At 34.9% G+C, this 17,357-nt stretch overlaps 1 protein-coding gene across 3 annotated transcripts; it reads left to right on the forward strand.

The window, feature by feature from the left end:
* Positions 1–419: 419 nt before the first annotated feature.
* LOC121315459 (E3 UFM1-protein ligase 1-like) lies at positions 420–16,152 on the forward strand. Of its 3 annotated transcripts, none has more exons than XM_041249570.1 (19): positions 420–614; positions 1,360–1,505; positions 2,096–2,124; positions 2,408–2,505; positions 2,625–2,775; positions 4,101–4,231; positions 4,491–4,549; positions 4,749–4,895; positions 5,467–5,642; positions 6,023–6,202; positions 6,803–6,926; positions 7,738–7,863; positions 8,614–8,734; positions 9,129–9,295; positions 11,031–11,161; positions 11,538–11,618; positions 11,988–12,073; positions 12,482–12,662; positions 13,410–16,152. In XM_041249570.1, exons 1-19 carry the CDS (start codon positions 538–540, stop codon positions 13,620–13,622), a joined length of 2,424 nt encoding a protein of 807 aa, XP_041105504.1. In that variant the 5' UTR covers positions 420–537; the 3' UTR covers positions 13,623–16,152. The 3 variants fall into 3 exon arrangements, with proteins under 3 accessions (XP_041105504.1, XP_041105506.1, XP_041105507.1); XM_041249572.1 differs by having other exon boundaries at positions 2,661–2,775; XM_041249573.1 differs by having other exon boundaries at positions 12,582–12,662; positions 13,410–13,497.
* The last annotated feature ends 1,205 nt before the right edge of the window (positions 16,153–17,357 follow it).

Genomic DNA, 17,357 nt, shown 5'->3' on the forward strand with positions numbered 1-17,357 from the left:
GCGATTATAATTATAAACAAATGGCTTTAAGCTGTAGCTACACTGCGCAATGCAATGCAGTTTATCAATATCACTTTTCATAATGTCCCACGATACTCCTTTACTAAATAAAAAGTAAAGCAGTACAGCAGAGAATTCCAGGTACTTCAAATTTCATGAGGTTTGTTACTAAGTTGATTGAATGGGGTTTAAAAACAAATATTACATACAATAATATGTATAATAACAATTATAATAATAATTAAAAACATATGCTTGAGTGTTACATATTTCAAATAATATCGTAATTCCACACGCTTTCAGATCTATCTGTAGAACTATGTAGGGTTTGAAACACATTTAATTTTCAAACGCTTTTTTTTTTTTTTTTTTTTTTTAGATTGTTAGTTTGATCCGCTGCACTCTCCGTTATACGCCATTTGTGGTTGACGTGTGTCTTGTTTCTGCAGTCAACAAATCTGGTGTTTGTGTAAAACAGTTTTCACATTAACCAACTAATGTAAATATACATTAAAAATAGTATCCTACACTACAGTCATGGCTGCGGACTGGGAAGAAATCAGGCGTCTGGCTGCAGATTTTCAAAGAGCACAGTTTACAGACACTGTGCAGCGGTAAATAATATCATTAATGGCAGTACTGCCTGTACTTAAAATATGATTGTTTGGGGGTTTATTATTATTATTTTTTTTAACATTTAGCTTTTAATGCTAGTCCTTGGTATCTGGAAATTATCGTGTTGTTTTAATGACGTGTGACGCAGGCTATCTTTATGTTGTAGGTGTTAGACTAAACTTCAAGCTACGTGAAGAAAAAAAAAAAAAAAACATGTAACGTTTGGGCAGCTGTAGACAATTGTCAAAGTCATATTAATTGACAGTAATACTAACAAAATATGTATAAGTAATTGACATATAATTTATTTGTTTTGGTCAGCTATCGATTAAATCACAACAGCACCCGTCTACCTAGATATTCTTGTCGAAATAACGCAACGAGTTAAAGTTCTAATAAAACTCAACATTTATTTAGCATCACTGTGCCTAGCTGACGCGTCGTTATTTTGTATAATTGAGTAAACATTTGCCCTAGATACCAGTACAAACAGATTGCAACGTACCAGTTGTACTTTTAGTGTTTTATACTTATTAAGACCAATCGATCCACAGACCCAAGTGGCGAAACCCGTGCCGTTGAGTGTATTAACATTTGTCATAACAACTTTTGTCATCTGAAATAAACCAGTAATTCAGATTGATTTACTGGTAAAATTTTGCTGCACCAAGTAAATTATTATTATTATTATTATTATTATTATTATTATTATTATTATTATTATTATTATTATCATCTCTACAGCTTATCAGAACGAAACTGCATAGAAATAGTTGCAAAGCTTATTGCAGAGAAGCAGATAGAGGTGGTGCACACTCTGGATGGCAAGGAGTATATCACTCCATCACAGATCAGCAGGGAGATTCGTGATGAGCTTTATGTACATGGAGGTGAGTCATTAGAGCAGACTGCAGTTCTCTGATCCCTGTCATTGTGCTTAATAGTTAATTATGGTTTATCATTTAGCTAAGTAATACAGGTATAACTACACTGTAAATCTCAAAGGACTTTGTTCTTTCAGTGTCTTGGCAAACAAAGTTAAAGTTTGAGATGATCTCAATTCAGATTTTACTGTAGCTACATTTGAAACACATTATATATAGATTGAAATACAAATCCCATCATTCTAGTATTCAGTGATTATTTTTAAAGAGAGTAAATCCAGATTAGCAAATACAGACAGTAAATCTGAAATATTTGCTTGGTATAATACCATTCTTTGATAATGACAAAACATTTGAATAATGCAGCATCCTTCAGAGTCTTACAATATTTGTATTATAGTAAATAACTGGCAATGTTCTTTCAATTGAAAATGTAATTTGTCTAATAGTTTTCAAAATAACTTTCTTCAGTATTTAAATGTACCCGATCTCGGTGCTCTTTAAGGAAAATGTACTATTACGTTTGAGTATCCTCTATATAAATGTGTCATACTTTAAATCCACTTCTTTTCTTTATTTTTCTTTTTTCTTTGAAGGTCGGGTGAATATTGTGGATCTACAGCAGGTTAGTGGTCATTTTAAGGACATCTTTATCCATTTACTGCACTGAGTGTTTCTTTCAAGTGAGGGCCCCAGTGTGTGTCCAACACATTATTTTGGTAGATACAGATGTGTCTTGTTCAGTGTTCAATTTTTCTTCTTTGAAAAAAATATCATTAAACATGAGCTACAGGATTTCTGTAACATGTGCATCTTTTATACAGGAAATGTAAGACCTGTCAAATGTAGTTTGAGCATACAGAAGTCTGCAGTAATTACATAGATAATACATGTTTTCTTTTACTTAGATTACAAATGTGGATCTAGTTCATGTTGAAAGCAGAGCCAGTGACATAGCCAAGTCGGACAAAAGTATCCAGCTAGTACTTGGGCAGCTAATTGATGAGTGAGTATTTGTGTGATCCTTTAGTATTGGAGCCCTTGAGTAAATATAATGTCTTTTATAATGGATCTGGCCATATCAGATGCTACACTGTATTAATATCACATGTATTCTTTTTGAAGTATTGCAGTAGTTAAGTGCTTGTGCCTACTAATTAGAAACTACCTGGACCAGCTAGCGGAAGAGGTGAATGACAGACTGCAGGAAGCAGGCCAGGTGACTATTGCAGAGCTCTGCAAGTCTTATGACCTCCCTGGAGATTTCTTGACAGAGGTGAGCACAAGTAGATTCTTTGTGTTGGTGTTTTCCTCTTAGAACTAATCATATTTTCAAACTCATGTAAGCTCCACTCGGCAATATAAAGCTTGGATATAAAAGCATGGTTGGATATATCTTGCAATTCTGATGATTTATTTTACTATGTGTCAGTTTTACACATATACCGCAGAAATTACATTTCTGTAAAATGGTTATCAATGGAAAATAGGAAAATGTTCCACTGATATGCAAAAATATGTTCGACAGGGTTCCCTAATATGCAGCTCCCAGTTTGTAGAGGTACACACTCGCTTAAATGTATATGTTCTAATAGAATTTGAATTCAGACATTTACTGGAATTCTTTGCTTGATTGTCTTTGCTTTATGATATTTTATAGTGTAATTTAAAATTGTCCTGAAACTGGAATGTGAATCTTGTCTGTTAGGTATGATTCTGTACTGTGAGGGGGAAAAAAAACCCTGATTGAAGAAGTTTCAGGATGTTTGTGTCCAGTAAAAATAACCCTTTCACTGGCACAATCTTGACATTGTTTCTTTATATTTGGTACCCACTGTATTCTGCAGTTCTGTCAGTCGGGTTCCTTTTTGGATGGTGTCCAGTGAACACTGACCATTCTATTGCCACATTTATTTTAGCTTTGGTTGTATCAAAGATACAGAGCACTAATTTTCAGATGTCGTCTGTACACTTGGTACACAGTTGTGTTATACAATTCATTCAATACAATTCCTTTACAGATGGTGTACTGTAGAAATTCATTGCCACGTTGTTTTCACTTGGGTAACTTGAAAGAGTTAATGCTCTGCTGCAACTCTGGACACTTCCTAATGTGAAAATTAATTAATTAAACACTACCACAAATGTGACTGACTTTTAACTATGAATCTACAAATATTGTGGTTAATTAAACACAATTAAGAATTTTTGAATCTTCAAAGAGGATTAAAAAAAGTAATTGTTTTAATTACATTTTATGGCCACTAGATAGCAGCACTAAGATGGGATCTTTACACACCCATTCGTATATTTTCAGCCTTTCTATCTTTGTGATAATCGTTTCTGTACTTTAAAACCAAAATTTGCTACAGTGACTGTTTCGTGGCAATAAATCAGGCATAGTGTTATTGACCCTTACTGGACACCAGCTCAACAGGAACTCTGGTACTTACTGATGCATATATGCTGTGTTTGATTAACATCCTTTCCTTATTTACAAATGCAGTGGACACTGTTATGTTTCTGGATGTTCTTAGCCAGGGTATATCATATAAAGATGTTATCCATTTTAACTTTTGTGCTTGATCCTTGTAATTCCAGGCACTGTCTCAGCGTCTTGGCAGAATCATCCATGGCCAAATGGATCAGTATGACAGAGGGGTAATCTTCACTCAGGCATTTGTCTCTCGTCACAGAGCCCGGATACGTGGGCTTTTCAGTGCAATTACAAGGTAATGTGCTAAACTGTGGTGGCAAAGTTAAAGGCGGTATCCCTTGTTAAACTAATTAAGAAGTGAATACCTACACAATCGATTCTGCCCTGCATAAATTGTATATATAATATTGTTTGAGTCATGCAAAAGTATTTTAAATGTCTGCTCATGCTGTTGAAAATTAATTTGAAATATTAATTAAGTAATGATAGTAGTATAAGTATGGCTGTTTAATTAAAAACACAGTTGTTTAATTTAAAATGCTTTGTATTTTTAGACCGACCCCAGTGAGTAATTTGATTACACAGTATGGATTTCAGGAACACCTATTATACTGTAAGTGTAATATCATATATATATATATATATATATATATATATATATATATATATATATATATATATATATATATATATATATATATATACACACACACACACACACACATGCTTATTCTGTATCTCTAATTTTTCTAATAAAACAGAGACTGATAAAAAAAAAAAAAAAAAAGGTAAATAATCTTGTCATTTCCCAGCGGTTCTGGAAGACTTTGTTAACAGTGGACGTCTTAAGGGATCTGTAACTGGGGGCAGACAGGACAAAGCTGTCTACATCCCAGACATCTACTCAAAGACACAAAACAACTGGATTGATGCTTTCTTAAAGCAGAACGGTTATTTAGGTAACTACTGTTCTTTGTTTATTTTATGCATTCAATTGAAAATGGCTGTAAGAAACAACTTGTACTGTAGGAAAGTAAGTGATATATTATTTTATTTTATTTTATTTTATTTTATTTTATTTTATTTTTTAAACTCTCAGTCTCACTTTCAGTTAGCTGGATTTAATATCCATTTGAGATTTGGTGTAATTATAGATCATGTGTCTCTTGCTTTTTTCTAGCACAAGTGCTATTGGACAGGGTTATTGTCTAAAACATTTAAGTTTGACTTGGCTTTTTGGCCACATGGCTAGAAAACAGAAATTAATCCTAAATTCACACTCTGGTGGGAACATTGTTATCACAGTTCTAAGGTAACATTTTTACAACACAAATTGCCATTCCTTTCAAATTCTGGCAGTGTTGCACATCGGCGTGTGATCTGGATTCACTGTAATGCCCAGAAGAGAAAGTCTCTTTCTTTTGGTGAACGCTTCTTTGTAAAAGTTGAGAAATGTATTGTCATCTGATTTATTTATTTTTTAGTGGCATGCTTGTAATTAAAATTTAAATGTATGATCTTTACTTACAGAATTTGATGCACTGACTAGGTTAGGAATTCCTGACCCCACAAGTTACATAAAGAAAAGGTACAAATCAAGCAAACTATTATTTCTGAGGGCTGCTTGTGTTGGCCAGAGCATTGTGGATCAAGTGGAGGCTTCTGTGGAGGAAGCAGTGAATTCAGGAACATGGACCGATGTGCAGGTAAGAACATGACAGTATCCAGTAAACTGGGGTGTACGGGTGAATTCAGTTGCTCTAAACGGTGGTGGATCTAATTACTGCTGTCATTTTAACAAATAACGATGGGAACATGGGTTTTTAACTGTTTTTCTTAACAGATGACCCTATTGTCCCAGGTGGGAGATCTGCCTCTTTAGATCTGTAACTTACACCTTGGCTTTGAGATGACAGTGGAGTAATGTGCAGCTGGTCCTTTTACCTTTTGGTGTTTTATAGTATTTACTAAGAAGTAGAACGTCTGACCATTGCATCTTCAACAGCTGATCTCTTCTTATTTCAGTTTATATCAGTATTCAAGCAGAATTTTTGACCAGCCTGTCTCTCCTTTTTGTTTTTTATAGTCTATGTTGCCCAGCTGTCTTTCCTTGGAGGATACAGGAATTTTGCTCAATCAAGTTATGAGAACATCAAACATACAGTGTTCTGCCCGGATCTTCAGTGACACCATTGTCGTCAGCGAGAAGTTCATTAGCAGCTGTACTTCCCTTTTTGACCCGTTAATGCGTGAAAAGGCAGAAAAGGTATGTGTGTGTGTGTGTGTGTGTGTGTGTGTGTGTGTGTGTGTGTGTGTGTGTGTGTGTGTTATTTTTTTGTAATGTATCTATTAACATTACTGTTGCTCTCTTCTTTGCTGCAGTTTAAAGGTGAAAGGATTGAACTGTTAAGAGTGCATAAACATGTTGGGGTTTAAAATATTTCAATGTATCTTGTATTTTATGAATGAGTTAATACTGATTAACACCTATCATTAAACTTCTTAATGTGGATTATATAATATCAACCAGAGTATGTCGGCACACTTTCCAAGGTCGAGCTATTGTGACTTAATAAATTGCTGTCAAATGGAGAAACATTGTTTAAACAAAAAGTCAATGCGATGCATGATTTTGTAAACATATCTGTTAGTAGTTATTTCTGGCAGTGTCTTCAGTGTGATTTGATTCAGTCCTTGCATGCTTCCATCTTCATTTAGCAACCATTACTAATGTTCCACTTGCTTACTTCCCTGCTGCATGTTATTGACTCATACTGGTCAGTGGGTATATCCATCCATATTGTTCATGGTATAGAGTGGATACATTGGTTTAGTTTTATTAATTTTAAGAACGGCTCTTTTTCAGGAACTAAAGAACAATTCAGTGTTTTTGATCTCTGAAGATGACCTTAAGCAGGCCTCTTTTGTAGTAGAAAATGCTGCGTTTTCTAAAAAGGATAAGAGGGACGAAAGAAAGAAGAAGGTATCAGGTGATGTATACTTTAACTTATCGGGCCATAGTTTTTCTTTCTCACTTTGCTTGAGAACACTTCATTGGTTAAAGTTGAGTGAAAATCCAGCTATATGTTATTAATCATGTAGTGAGTTTTTTGTATTTTTTTGTATATATAACTTGACCAGCTAATAAAACTTTTAAAATCATAAAGCCAGCCTAATTATTGTGCTTTTGTAAGTGCAATGATTTGAGTTTTTATGACTGAAAGCAGTTTTTTCCCTAATATTAATTTATATTCCACATTCTGTTTTTATACATTTTCTAGAATAGATGAATGTTTTGTTTTCGATATTTTCTATACAAGCTTGTGGCTCTTGTACCTTGTAAATGACTTTTTTAATTGATTTCATAATGTGAACATGCCTTCATAGTGGTGAGGGAACAAAACACACACAGTTGCAGTGTTTCCCACAAATACTGTAACACCCACCATTGGCTATTAGTAGTTCTATGAGCATAATCATTTTGTAGTGATTTGCTGTGTTAAACAAACACCCCTCTACAAAATATTTAAACAGTTTTGTAAACAAATAAGGTGTAATTGCCCTCTGTATTGTCTGTATTGCCAACAGCCTAAATAAATAGTATTTGAGAATTTACTGAATGAAATATGCTTGCAAAATCCATGTAAAACAATACTCTGGGCTAATCCTTATTCAACAGTGAGAAGCAGTTGGTTCAAATGAGAACTTTTTGTTGCATTAGAGAGACTGGTTTAGTGAAATGTGTTTCCCTCTTGATTATTTGGGTCTGTTATTTCTTTTTTAACTTTTTTTTTTCCACAGAGGGTAGTGGAAGTGTAAAAGGTGGTGGTGGGGGGGGGAATGCCAGAGAGATTCGAATCAGGAAAACCAAAAAGAAGGGAAGAAAGGATGATGACAGCGATGATGAGACAACTACCACCACTCAAAGTGAGTTTCAAAAGCACTTCGGTTTTTCTTAAGCTTTGTATACAGTAATGAATGCCAGCAGTGCAAGTATGTCTCAAGTGGCTAAACGTGTTAGAGCATAACTGCTGTTCTATGGTCAAAGAACTTTATGAACTACAACAGTCAGACAGTCAAACTTTGAACATGTGCTGACACTAATGGCTTCAATTGTGAATATGTGTACTTGCTAAAGTTAATATATGTAATGTTCTTATGCTATTGATGACAATCGTTCGACTGCAACTGGTGGAAACAGTTTGATGCAGTTTCTTTAAATATCATTTTTTGGTATTTATAAGCCGGCTTAATATCCCACAAGTTACGTAACGGTATTCTTCTAAATAAAGTGTGCAATATAGTTGTTAGTAGCAGAAAAGCGATTTGGTAAATGCATTATGTTTGAAAATGATGAAGGGGTTATAGCTAGTGAAATAATCCTATAAATCAATCGTTCACTTCCATTCATTATGTAGGCCTCCCATGTGCAGTTTAAAAAAGATGGTTATAGCAATCATGCATGTTCATAACATTGTCTGGTACCATACAAAGGTAAAGCAAGATCTGTTTGCATGCCTTATTTTCAGCAAGGTCTTTTATATTGACCACATCTGAGTCATGATGTCATTTACACTCTTGTTCCATTGTGAGGTTTTAGTGGAATATACTCATAAGCAGTATTCTGGCTGCAAACATTCTTTAATGTTATCAGCAACTGATTGTGCTTTTTTAAAGATCGCAGTAAACAACAGGAAGTACCATTTATGACTCAAGGAGACATTGAAGAAGTGTTACAGAAGCATGTCCAAGACTGCCCTGAGGAGATGCTATCTGAACTCGCAGAGCACTTGATTAGGTGATGTTTCGTTATTAACGTGTATCTGAACTCGCAAAGCACTTGAATAGGTAATGTTTCATTATTAATGTGTATCTGAACTGGCAGAGCACTTGATTAGGTGAAGTTGCTAACCGTATTTAAACTTGGTTGCAGATGTTGCATTCGCTTTGTTGCACAGAAAATGTTTTTTTGTTTAATCATTTTATGAATAATTTGATGCAAAACATAACACTTTTTTTTATTATTTACACTATGGATCCTTTACCTGCACAAACATCCACAATTAAGTATTCTACTTTCTATTATGTTACAGAAAGTGTAGTGGAAATGTAAAAGAAAACAAACCTTTATGTTCTACAATACTTTGAAACCTAATAAATCCGCTTTTAATTTAATATGAACTGGTTTGCAGGCCGCTGACTAAAATGTACCAGGAGGTGGTTCGGTCGGTCTTCATGTCCTCCGCCAGCTCCAGTACTGGAACTAGCAGGAAACAGACTGTGAAAGACCTACAGGAGGAGATTACCAACCTCTTCAACAACATCAGGCTCTTCGAGAAAGGAACAAAACTCTTCTCAGGTAATATTTGTCTTCTAATTTTAAAACAACTGAAATCAGCGAATTATAAAATACTTTATAATTTTAAGATGGAATACTTTAAGTTTAGGTTAATTTAGTGTTTTATGGTAAAGTGTTTAAAAAGCACTGTTCATTGTGGCATGGGGTGTTCAGTTCAAGACTAAAGTCTGCAGAGCTAGAACATCAGTAAGTTTAATACTATATTTTCATCAACTGAGTACTGGGGTTCTTAAATACCCATTGGATATCGGCCTGTAATTAAGACTAGCAAGATTTTATTTTTCTTTTATAACTCCAGTCACACTTAGTATTTGAAAGTGAATTTAATGCATGTCTGGGTCAGGTATGTTATTAACTCCCTTGGGAAAATGAAAGGTCAGCTGTTTTCATTTCTCTTGTATTCCGTTTTGACCTCGCTTCACCCTCACTGCACATCAGATCCAATTGCAGACATGCAGACCTTTATCTATCTACTTTTATTTCTGCCAGTCTGACCGTCATTAAAGCAAAAGTATTTATGTAATTATATTTAATCAGTACCACTCCTAGAGCAGCGGTGTCACGTAATGACTTATAGAACTGAATAATACTTGGTTTCATGGTTTTGATTTGCCAATTGATTATAAAAACTTGTATTCACAATTCTGTAAGTTGTGTGTTTACAGTGCTCTGTTGCTTTTTTTTTTAATTGATGGGAGTATATTTTACATAGCGTCTGCAGTCTATTATTTGAATGCATTAAAATGCTCTCAGCGGAGGCATACATGAAATCAGCTGAACAAAGTAAATTTACTTTTAGTACGTTGGCTTGTGACTGTTAAACAAGTCACAAGCCTCCACTGGTGTAGTATAAAGTGAAACCCTGTAACAGAGACAGATGAAACCCAAAATACAGAAGTACAGCGATACATAGTTGGAAATGGGATTTATTTGGACTGGTAACGAAGAGAAACCATGACCGCTGTGTGTTGTGTGTTACGAGGTGTTGTCGAACAGAAGTTTGAAGCCAGCTAATCTTTGTCGACACTTAGACACGAAACACAGTGACCCTGACTCCAAAAACTAGTGGATTCGAAACTTATTTATGAACGTTGACAGTGAAATGCACACACGCTTGACATCAAAAGGAGGAAGACAGCCTAACAGAGCTTTCATGTGACAGCTCTTTAAAGTTAGTCTTAACACAATAAAATCTTATTGACTTCTGGTTACACGTTCAGTCTGAGTACCCGGGACTGAAGTACCTGATGCCGTTTGCAACCATATACTCTTGTGAAAGTGGATTTTCTACGCTTGTTGGGTAGGCTGGATATAGAACCAGGTGGTCCGCTAAGGTTCAGAAGGGGACCGCACACCCAAAAATGTTGGGAACCACTGTTCTAGAGTGAAGTGTGCTATAGAAGATGAGCCATGACCTTAGCAGCTTTTCCTGCTTTGTCCCATACAATTACTGGCTAGTTACACCTAAGTGTTTTACTCCTCCTGTAATACTGGTAAAAATAAAGGATAAAGACCTGGCAGAGCAGTGCATTCCCCCTTTGTAAGGGAAAATGTAAAGCTGTTTAGCTGCCACTCCAAACAATCATTTTATGTAGCAATTATTACATTAACAGTCCTGCAGTGCAATGTAAACTATAAGGTCCATAATACCTAGATGTTCATTACACTTAGAAATGTATATGTGGGTTACTTTAGAAAAAATAATTACACATTGTATCTTTTGTTGTCTTTTCAGATGAAACACAAGCTAACATTGCAAAGCATGCGCTGAAGACTGTGTGCACAGATATAACCAACCTGCTCTTCAATTTCCTGGCTGCAGAGTTAATGATGGCTGTAGAAAACTACAATTCCATAACAAATGAGGTGTGGGGAGCACCATTTCATTACCCACTTTCAATCAGTTTAAAATGATGAATTCAATTACTGTCACAGCTGTCTTACTAATAGGGAAATGGCAAGATTAAAACCTCTGATTTATTTTTAGAGGACTAAGGGGGTGATTTGATCTACTTCTATACCCTTGTGGTATAGGCCACAGCTGGACTTTTTAAGAACACCAACCTCTTATCTATGGTTATCTTTCCCAATATTGCCTCAGAAGATAAGTGTTTGGTGCAGTCTGTGTGGATTTCCTGTAAAACCCTCAACCAATCCCAAACTTTAATTGAACTTTTGAAAAATCTTATTTTGTACAGCACTTTTATTTGAATAATATCTTGTCTAATAATTTATTTTTCAGGTCAGAATAAAAATTTTAGGAAAATTACCAGAGGAAACTAAAGGCCCTCTAACTAAGCTTCATAATTCTCTCACTACAAAAGTAAGTTTTTGATTATTGCATTTTGTATGTTATTGAAGTGTATACATTTTGTTATTCTTATAGAAATTACATTTGTTTATAGCAACAATTATCCTGATCCACCCATCCTGTGAAAGACTTTTGACATGTTTCTGGGCATCGTGAGAGTACAATTTATGAAATAAAATAATATTTAAATATTTTTTTTAAGACTAGGTTTAACTTTTTTAGTTGCACCCACTGTTCTATTGTAAATTTTTCTTGACTAATTTTACTTTTGGATTTAAACGGGTTACATAGCGTATTCAGAGCTTTTAGGGTTTTTATTATTATATTTTAATGTAATGTGTTATTATTATTATTATTATTATTATTATTATTTATATTTAGAGCTTAGAAGATTTTCTAACCAATTTGGATTCTGTAGCAGAGGTTTGTGGAATTATGCTAAAGAAAGGAGACAAAAAGAGAGAAAGGTAATTGTATTATTTGAACTGCTGCAGTAAGAATTTGAATTAGCTTTTATTTAATTTCGGTGGTTTGCCTTGTCATACTTCCTCTAAATGGCAGGACTTTTTTTATCTATCATTTTAATTTAAGGTTACACAGTATAAAATGTGACCTTTCCTGTTTCTTAGCCTCTAGGAAAGAATCTAGGAAAGTTTTTTTTTTTTTTAATTTGATTCAGCATTAAAAATTGTAATTGCAATAATCCAATTACATTAAATGTGACTAATGCCTCAAATCAACATTAACCGTACTATGAACGCCGCGTATATATACTATGCCGCATATATATATATATATATATATATATATATATATATATATATATATATAGTGTAATTATCTGAAATGATTTCAGTTCGTTTTTTATTTTTTAGACAAGCTCTCATTCAGCATCGACAGGCTTTAATCGAACAGTTAAAGGTGGCTGAGGATCCTGCCCTGGTTCTGCATCTGACCAGCGTTCTCTTGTTCCAGTTCTCTACGAATTGCATGCTTCATGCACCAGGGCGATGTGTGCCTCAAATCATTGCAATCCTGAGTACCAGGATCCCAGAGGTATGCTTTGCAGTCACCTGTGTATTGCCTTCCAAACGACGACACACGTCAGGGTCTGTATACAGCTATGACCAAAAGTTTTGCATCACCCTATAAAATGAATAGCTGAATAATGTTACCTCAATATATTGCATTGCATACCACTTTGTAGTTTCCCATATACTTAACAAAAAACTGATAAAATTGAAAAATGTGACATTTTGAAATCCTAAAATGAAATACTGTACAACCACTATGGCTTCCGGTAGACTTTTGCTATATCATTTTGTAGTTATTTTGATTACACAATGTTAAATAAAAAATCTAAATTATGTTCATATTGTGTGTTTTTTTTGTTTTTGTTTTTGTTTTTTTTGTTTTTTTTTTTAATGTCTCAATCCTGAAATTGTACGTGATGCAAAACTTTTGCCCATAGCTGTAGAAACTGATTTTTACCATTTTGGATAAGTGTTTGTCACTTATAGATGCTGTAGATTTCTATTATCCAATTCTGCAAATTGTGAATGTGACTCCTGTTTTTGGTGAACTATATCTTGATCCAAACTCATGGATATTGTGTTGATTGCCTATCTTGGCTTGGTTACGCTAAAGTGTCAGCTGGCTGTTCCACAGCGACCTCTGCTGGTGCTCAGTCCAGGCAGAGCCCAGCCATATGGATCCCCAATAGGGGATAATGAAAGTTTGGATTTAGTTATAATTCAAAGATATATCTAAAATGTTTTTAAATGAATGTGTGTTCTACTCTAGGATCAGCACAAACTTCTGTCGAAGTGTCAAGGTCTGGTTGTGAAGCAGCTCGTGGGCCAGAACCGGAAGGTCAGCCAGGTGGGGGAGGACTCTGAGGAGAAGCAGGCTGAGGAAGATGCATCAGATGCAGTTCGGAAAGAGCTGCTCTCACTGACCTCGGAGGTAAAGCACCTTGTCCTGAGACCAAGGAAAACATCGTTAACTGAGGAGTGAACTGGTTCCATATTTCAAATGCAAATTAATTAATTAAAATATTATGCACTGGCTCAGTTGACATTCTCTGTGCAGTTTGGGGAGCTATTAACATGATTACCAACAAACTGCATGCACAACCTTGATTATCTCCTGCTACATGGATTAACTTGCCCTCTCTCTGGTATCTACTCTACTGTATGTTGCATATTTAAAAGGTTCACAATTTGGTATCATTTTACAGTAAACACCCCCAGGTCTGCTGGTATAATAATGTCAGTATCATGTGTGTGTTTCTGGCATATACCAGTAGCATAAATTGTAAAATATTATAAAGCTTTACTTATGATCAAATCTATAATTTTTGAAAAAGATTGTGTTCTGTTTAAATTAATTTAAAAAAAAAATGGACTATCCAGACTTTAAGGTTGTTTTTCTTAACCTATATCGTCACTAACTTTGTTTTCAAAAATCTTCTGTAACCTAGTAATACATAAAATCTATTCTGAGCTTCAGATTTTCAAAATGTATTTTTTGTTTTTGTTTTAATTAAATGTTTGACAGCAATTGTGTGTTTTTGCTTTTCATCAAAGACATTTGAAATCCAGTAATTCTTTTATCAAAGCATACTGTAGCACAATGTTTCTCAAATGTGGCCATCAGTGGGATTCTGTACGGCCATAGCAAACCCCAAGCTGTCTGGCTTTCATTCTAGAGCAGTTCATGCTGCTTGCATTCCGATTCCTCATAATTACTTCTGTTAATGTTAGCTTCTATTGGCCAGCATTAATGTAAATATTGGCCGAGGATTAATTCTGATCAGATTTAATGTTGGCATGCTTCACAAATCTCTGCTTGTTTCGTATTGTATCAGTGCTGATTGGTTGATTAACAAGAGAAGACTTTAGTAGTGCAACATGAAAATAGAGGTATGGAGTAATATTTGCATTAGTGCGGAGAAACTCTGAATATTCAAAAGAACATTGCTGCATATGGTAATGCAAGAATATTGACATATAAATTGAAAAATATCACAGGATTTAGGTCCTTCTGCATCATTATGTAATGACATTGACCCTATAGCTCTTAATTCACATTCCCTGTGAATTATTACAAGTCTAAACAGCTGTGTTCATTTTATTTTTTTCTAACAACTCCCTTTTTACATCTGGTCCAGAATAGCTGTGGGTGAATGAAAGACTATCCAAATAGAGGTAGTTTGTCTTAGGATAAACTATATCTTAAGAGATAGGAGCTTGCTATACAAACTCCAATATAAATTAATCTCTCATTGTAACCAGGAGCTAATAGGGAACGGATACAGTTCCAGCACAGACTGAAACCTATTGGGCATCTTCTTTATTTACACAAATAGGATCCCATAAGCTGAGGAATTTCTTGTTTTTGATTTAATGAGTGTTAAATGGAAATTAGATTGGGAAGACCTTACAGGGCTGCTTTATTTAGATCCCTAACCTAACCATTGATGGGCCAAAATGATAAATTACCATAAATTGAGCAAAATTGCACACATGTGGACCTACATTGTGTATTTGATACATAGACAAAAATAAGAATGTGTCAATAGGCACATTCATTTCTGCAGATACTGTTTGTTTCATTAAAGGTAAAACAATATTCTTTACTAAATGTGTCATTTTTCATCATCCCTTGTAGCATAATTCCCATTTTATAGACTGTTGTCTTTTTTTGAAAATCAATGAAAAGATGGTGCAGATATAAAGAGGCTTGCAATAATATTTATTTTCCATTAGCCATTCAAACCATATCTGCGATCCCATAAGGCCTTGCATTCCTGTCTTTCTCCCCTGTCCAACTATCTCCAAACCATCTGAGCCAGACATGTACACGTTGACTCAAGGGGGCTATCTGGTACTTTGTTTCACACTGGCTGTGAATATTTTCCATGAAATAATAGAGAGAAGTTATTTACTTGCACTTGACTAAAGGGAATTAAAAAGTACTGGTCACTGACCCAGTCAAAACTATCCCCATGATGTGAATATCTGCTTATTCTGTGTTGTTTTATGGGCTTGTAGCTCTGGATCTAATTGTCATTTTCATGTAAAAACCAAGGTATGTTTTTTGTTCTGTTTTTCTGTTTGGTGTATTATTAAGCTTGGTCAGTTTCAAGTATGGATTGTAAGTGTATTTAATAGTGCTAGGTAAGATTGCATTGTATGGTATTTACTTGCTTTACTAAAGGAAAATATGTAAAGATAGCAGAAAATGTGATGATCCTTTATGCACAGATACATATTTTATCTGTGTTAACATGTAGAAAAGACATTTAAGGATAAAATTAATATTTTTTTTTCTCAAAGGAATAAAACCATTTGTGTCAAAACATAGTTTTATTAAAGATGGTGATGGTAGCACAATGCTTCACTAGATACATGTTTTTAAATGATCACAATGACAAAAGGCATGTATCTTGTTTTCATCATACTGTATATAATGATGCAAGTTTTACAGTTACTAAAAAAAAAAAAAAAGTTTAACATACTTCGGGATTGTAGTTCACTCTGAACATTTGTATAGTTGATTATCAGTAAATCTGATGTAAAAAAATAAATAAATAAGAATTATATTTTAATGTTTGTATAGGTTAATATTGGCCTTTTTGGTGAATGTTTCATATTAAGCATTGCCAAGGAGCAAAAATCATGCCTTATCATACCCCGTCCTTTTAACTGCAACAGATCAGCACTGAGCTGGCCAGTGCAACTTTTATTCCTTCTCCACTAAAAGGATCATGATTAGTCGAAATGAACATGCTTTGCTGCTGTAGCAATGCAGCTCTCGTTGTACATGTCAGTTGGGCCAGTCTAATGAGGAAGAGGAAGCACAAACACATTGGCACTTTTGAGCCTAAGAACTCCCAGACAATTGAGTTACTGTAACCACAACATTACTGCAAACACTAAAGGTAACCCGGTCAGAAGCAATCAGATTCTTCCCTTTGTGCCAAAGAGGAGTTGGTAGAACTGGAAATTTGCTGCTCAATTGATGTCAAGCAAGTGCGATTTGTGCCTCGTCAGTAAGGCTGGGCAGCTGGGAGGCACACTGGCACTGTGTAGGAGGTTTGCTGTGGCAACTGCTCCAAATTAAGAGAAAAAAAAGTGTTGCATCAGCCAGCATGACACTGCATGGAATGTAGGACAGGCAATCAAGAAGATAGTATTTTTTTAATTTTCAAAAATACCAAATGGAATACATTTTAGCAATGAGTGATACATAATTAACTATTGTATTGCAACCCTTATTGGTTTGAATATAACTGCTACCATTGCCAACTGCAGCTGATATTCCAGTAAACATTTACTATTTTAGAATCTAGTAAATAAAATGTTTTCTTGTTATACGGTAAATCTCTATTGGGTTGTACTGCATTTTCTAGTACTGTACTTGTGTTTGGTTTTTAAACCACTGTTGGAAGAATGCCCTCACTAGAGAGCTAGATGATGTTGAATTGAGTTTCACACTTCTGTATATCACACGCTTCTAGCACTGAAATGCACTTTGGCAGCACATTCCGAGCCCATTCCTTAGGGGACCAATGCCATGTCTTCAGTACTGGTATAGTATTTCACAGGCTCTTAAACACCCCGGTAGGAGTATAATGTTCTTCTTGATTAATCACTAATGACAGACAGATTGACAAAGTTTTGGAATCTGGGCAAAGCTTATCACCCAGCTCTGAGGAGTGCGTTCTACTTAGAACTTGGACGAAGT

Source organism: Polyodon spathula, chromosome 5 (genome assembly GCF_017654505.1).
Source record: "Polyodon spathula isolate WHYD16114869_AA chromosome 5, ASM1765450v1, whole genome shotgun sequence".
NCBI lineage: Eukaryota > Metazoa > Chordata > Actinopteri > Acipenseriformes > Polyodontidae > Polyodon > Polyodon spathula.

Bases quoted from the DNA above. Each gene is read 5' to 3' on its own strand.
- LOC121315459 (XM_041249570.1), top strand. From the start codon at position 538: ATGGCTGCGGACTGGGAAGAAATCAGGCGTCTGGCTGCAGATTTTCAA. The intron at 2,125-2,407 runs GTTAGTGGTCAT...TCTTTTACTTAG, and splicing joins ATATTGTGGATCTACAGCAG to ATTACAAATGTGGATCTAGT. The intron at 4,232-4,490 runs GTAATGTGCTAA...TTGTATTTTTAG, and splicing joins CTTTTCAGTGCAATTACAAG to ACCGACCCCAGTGAGTAATT.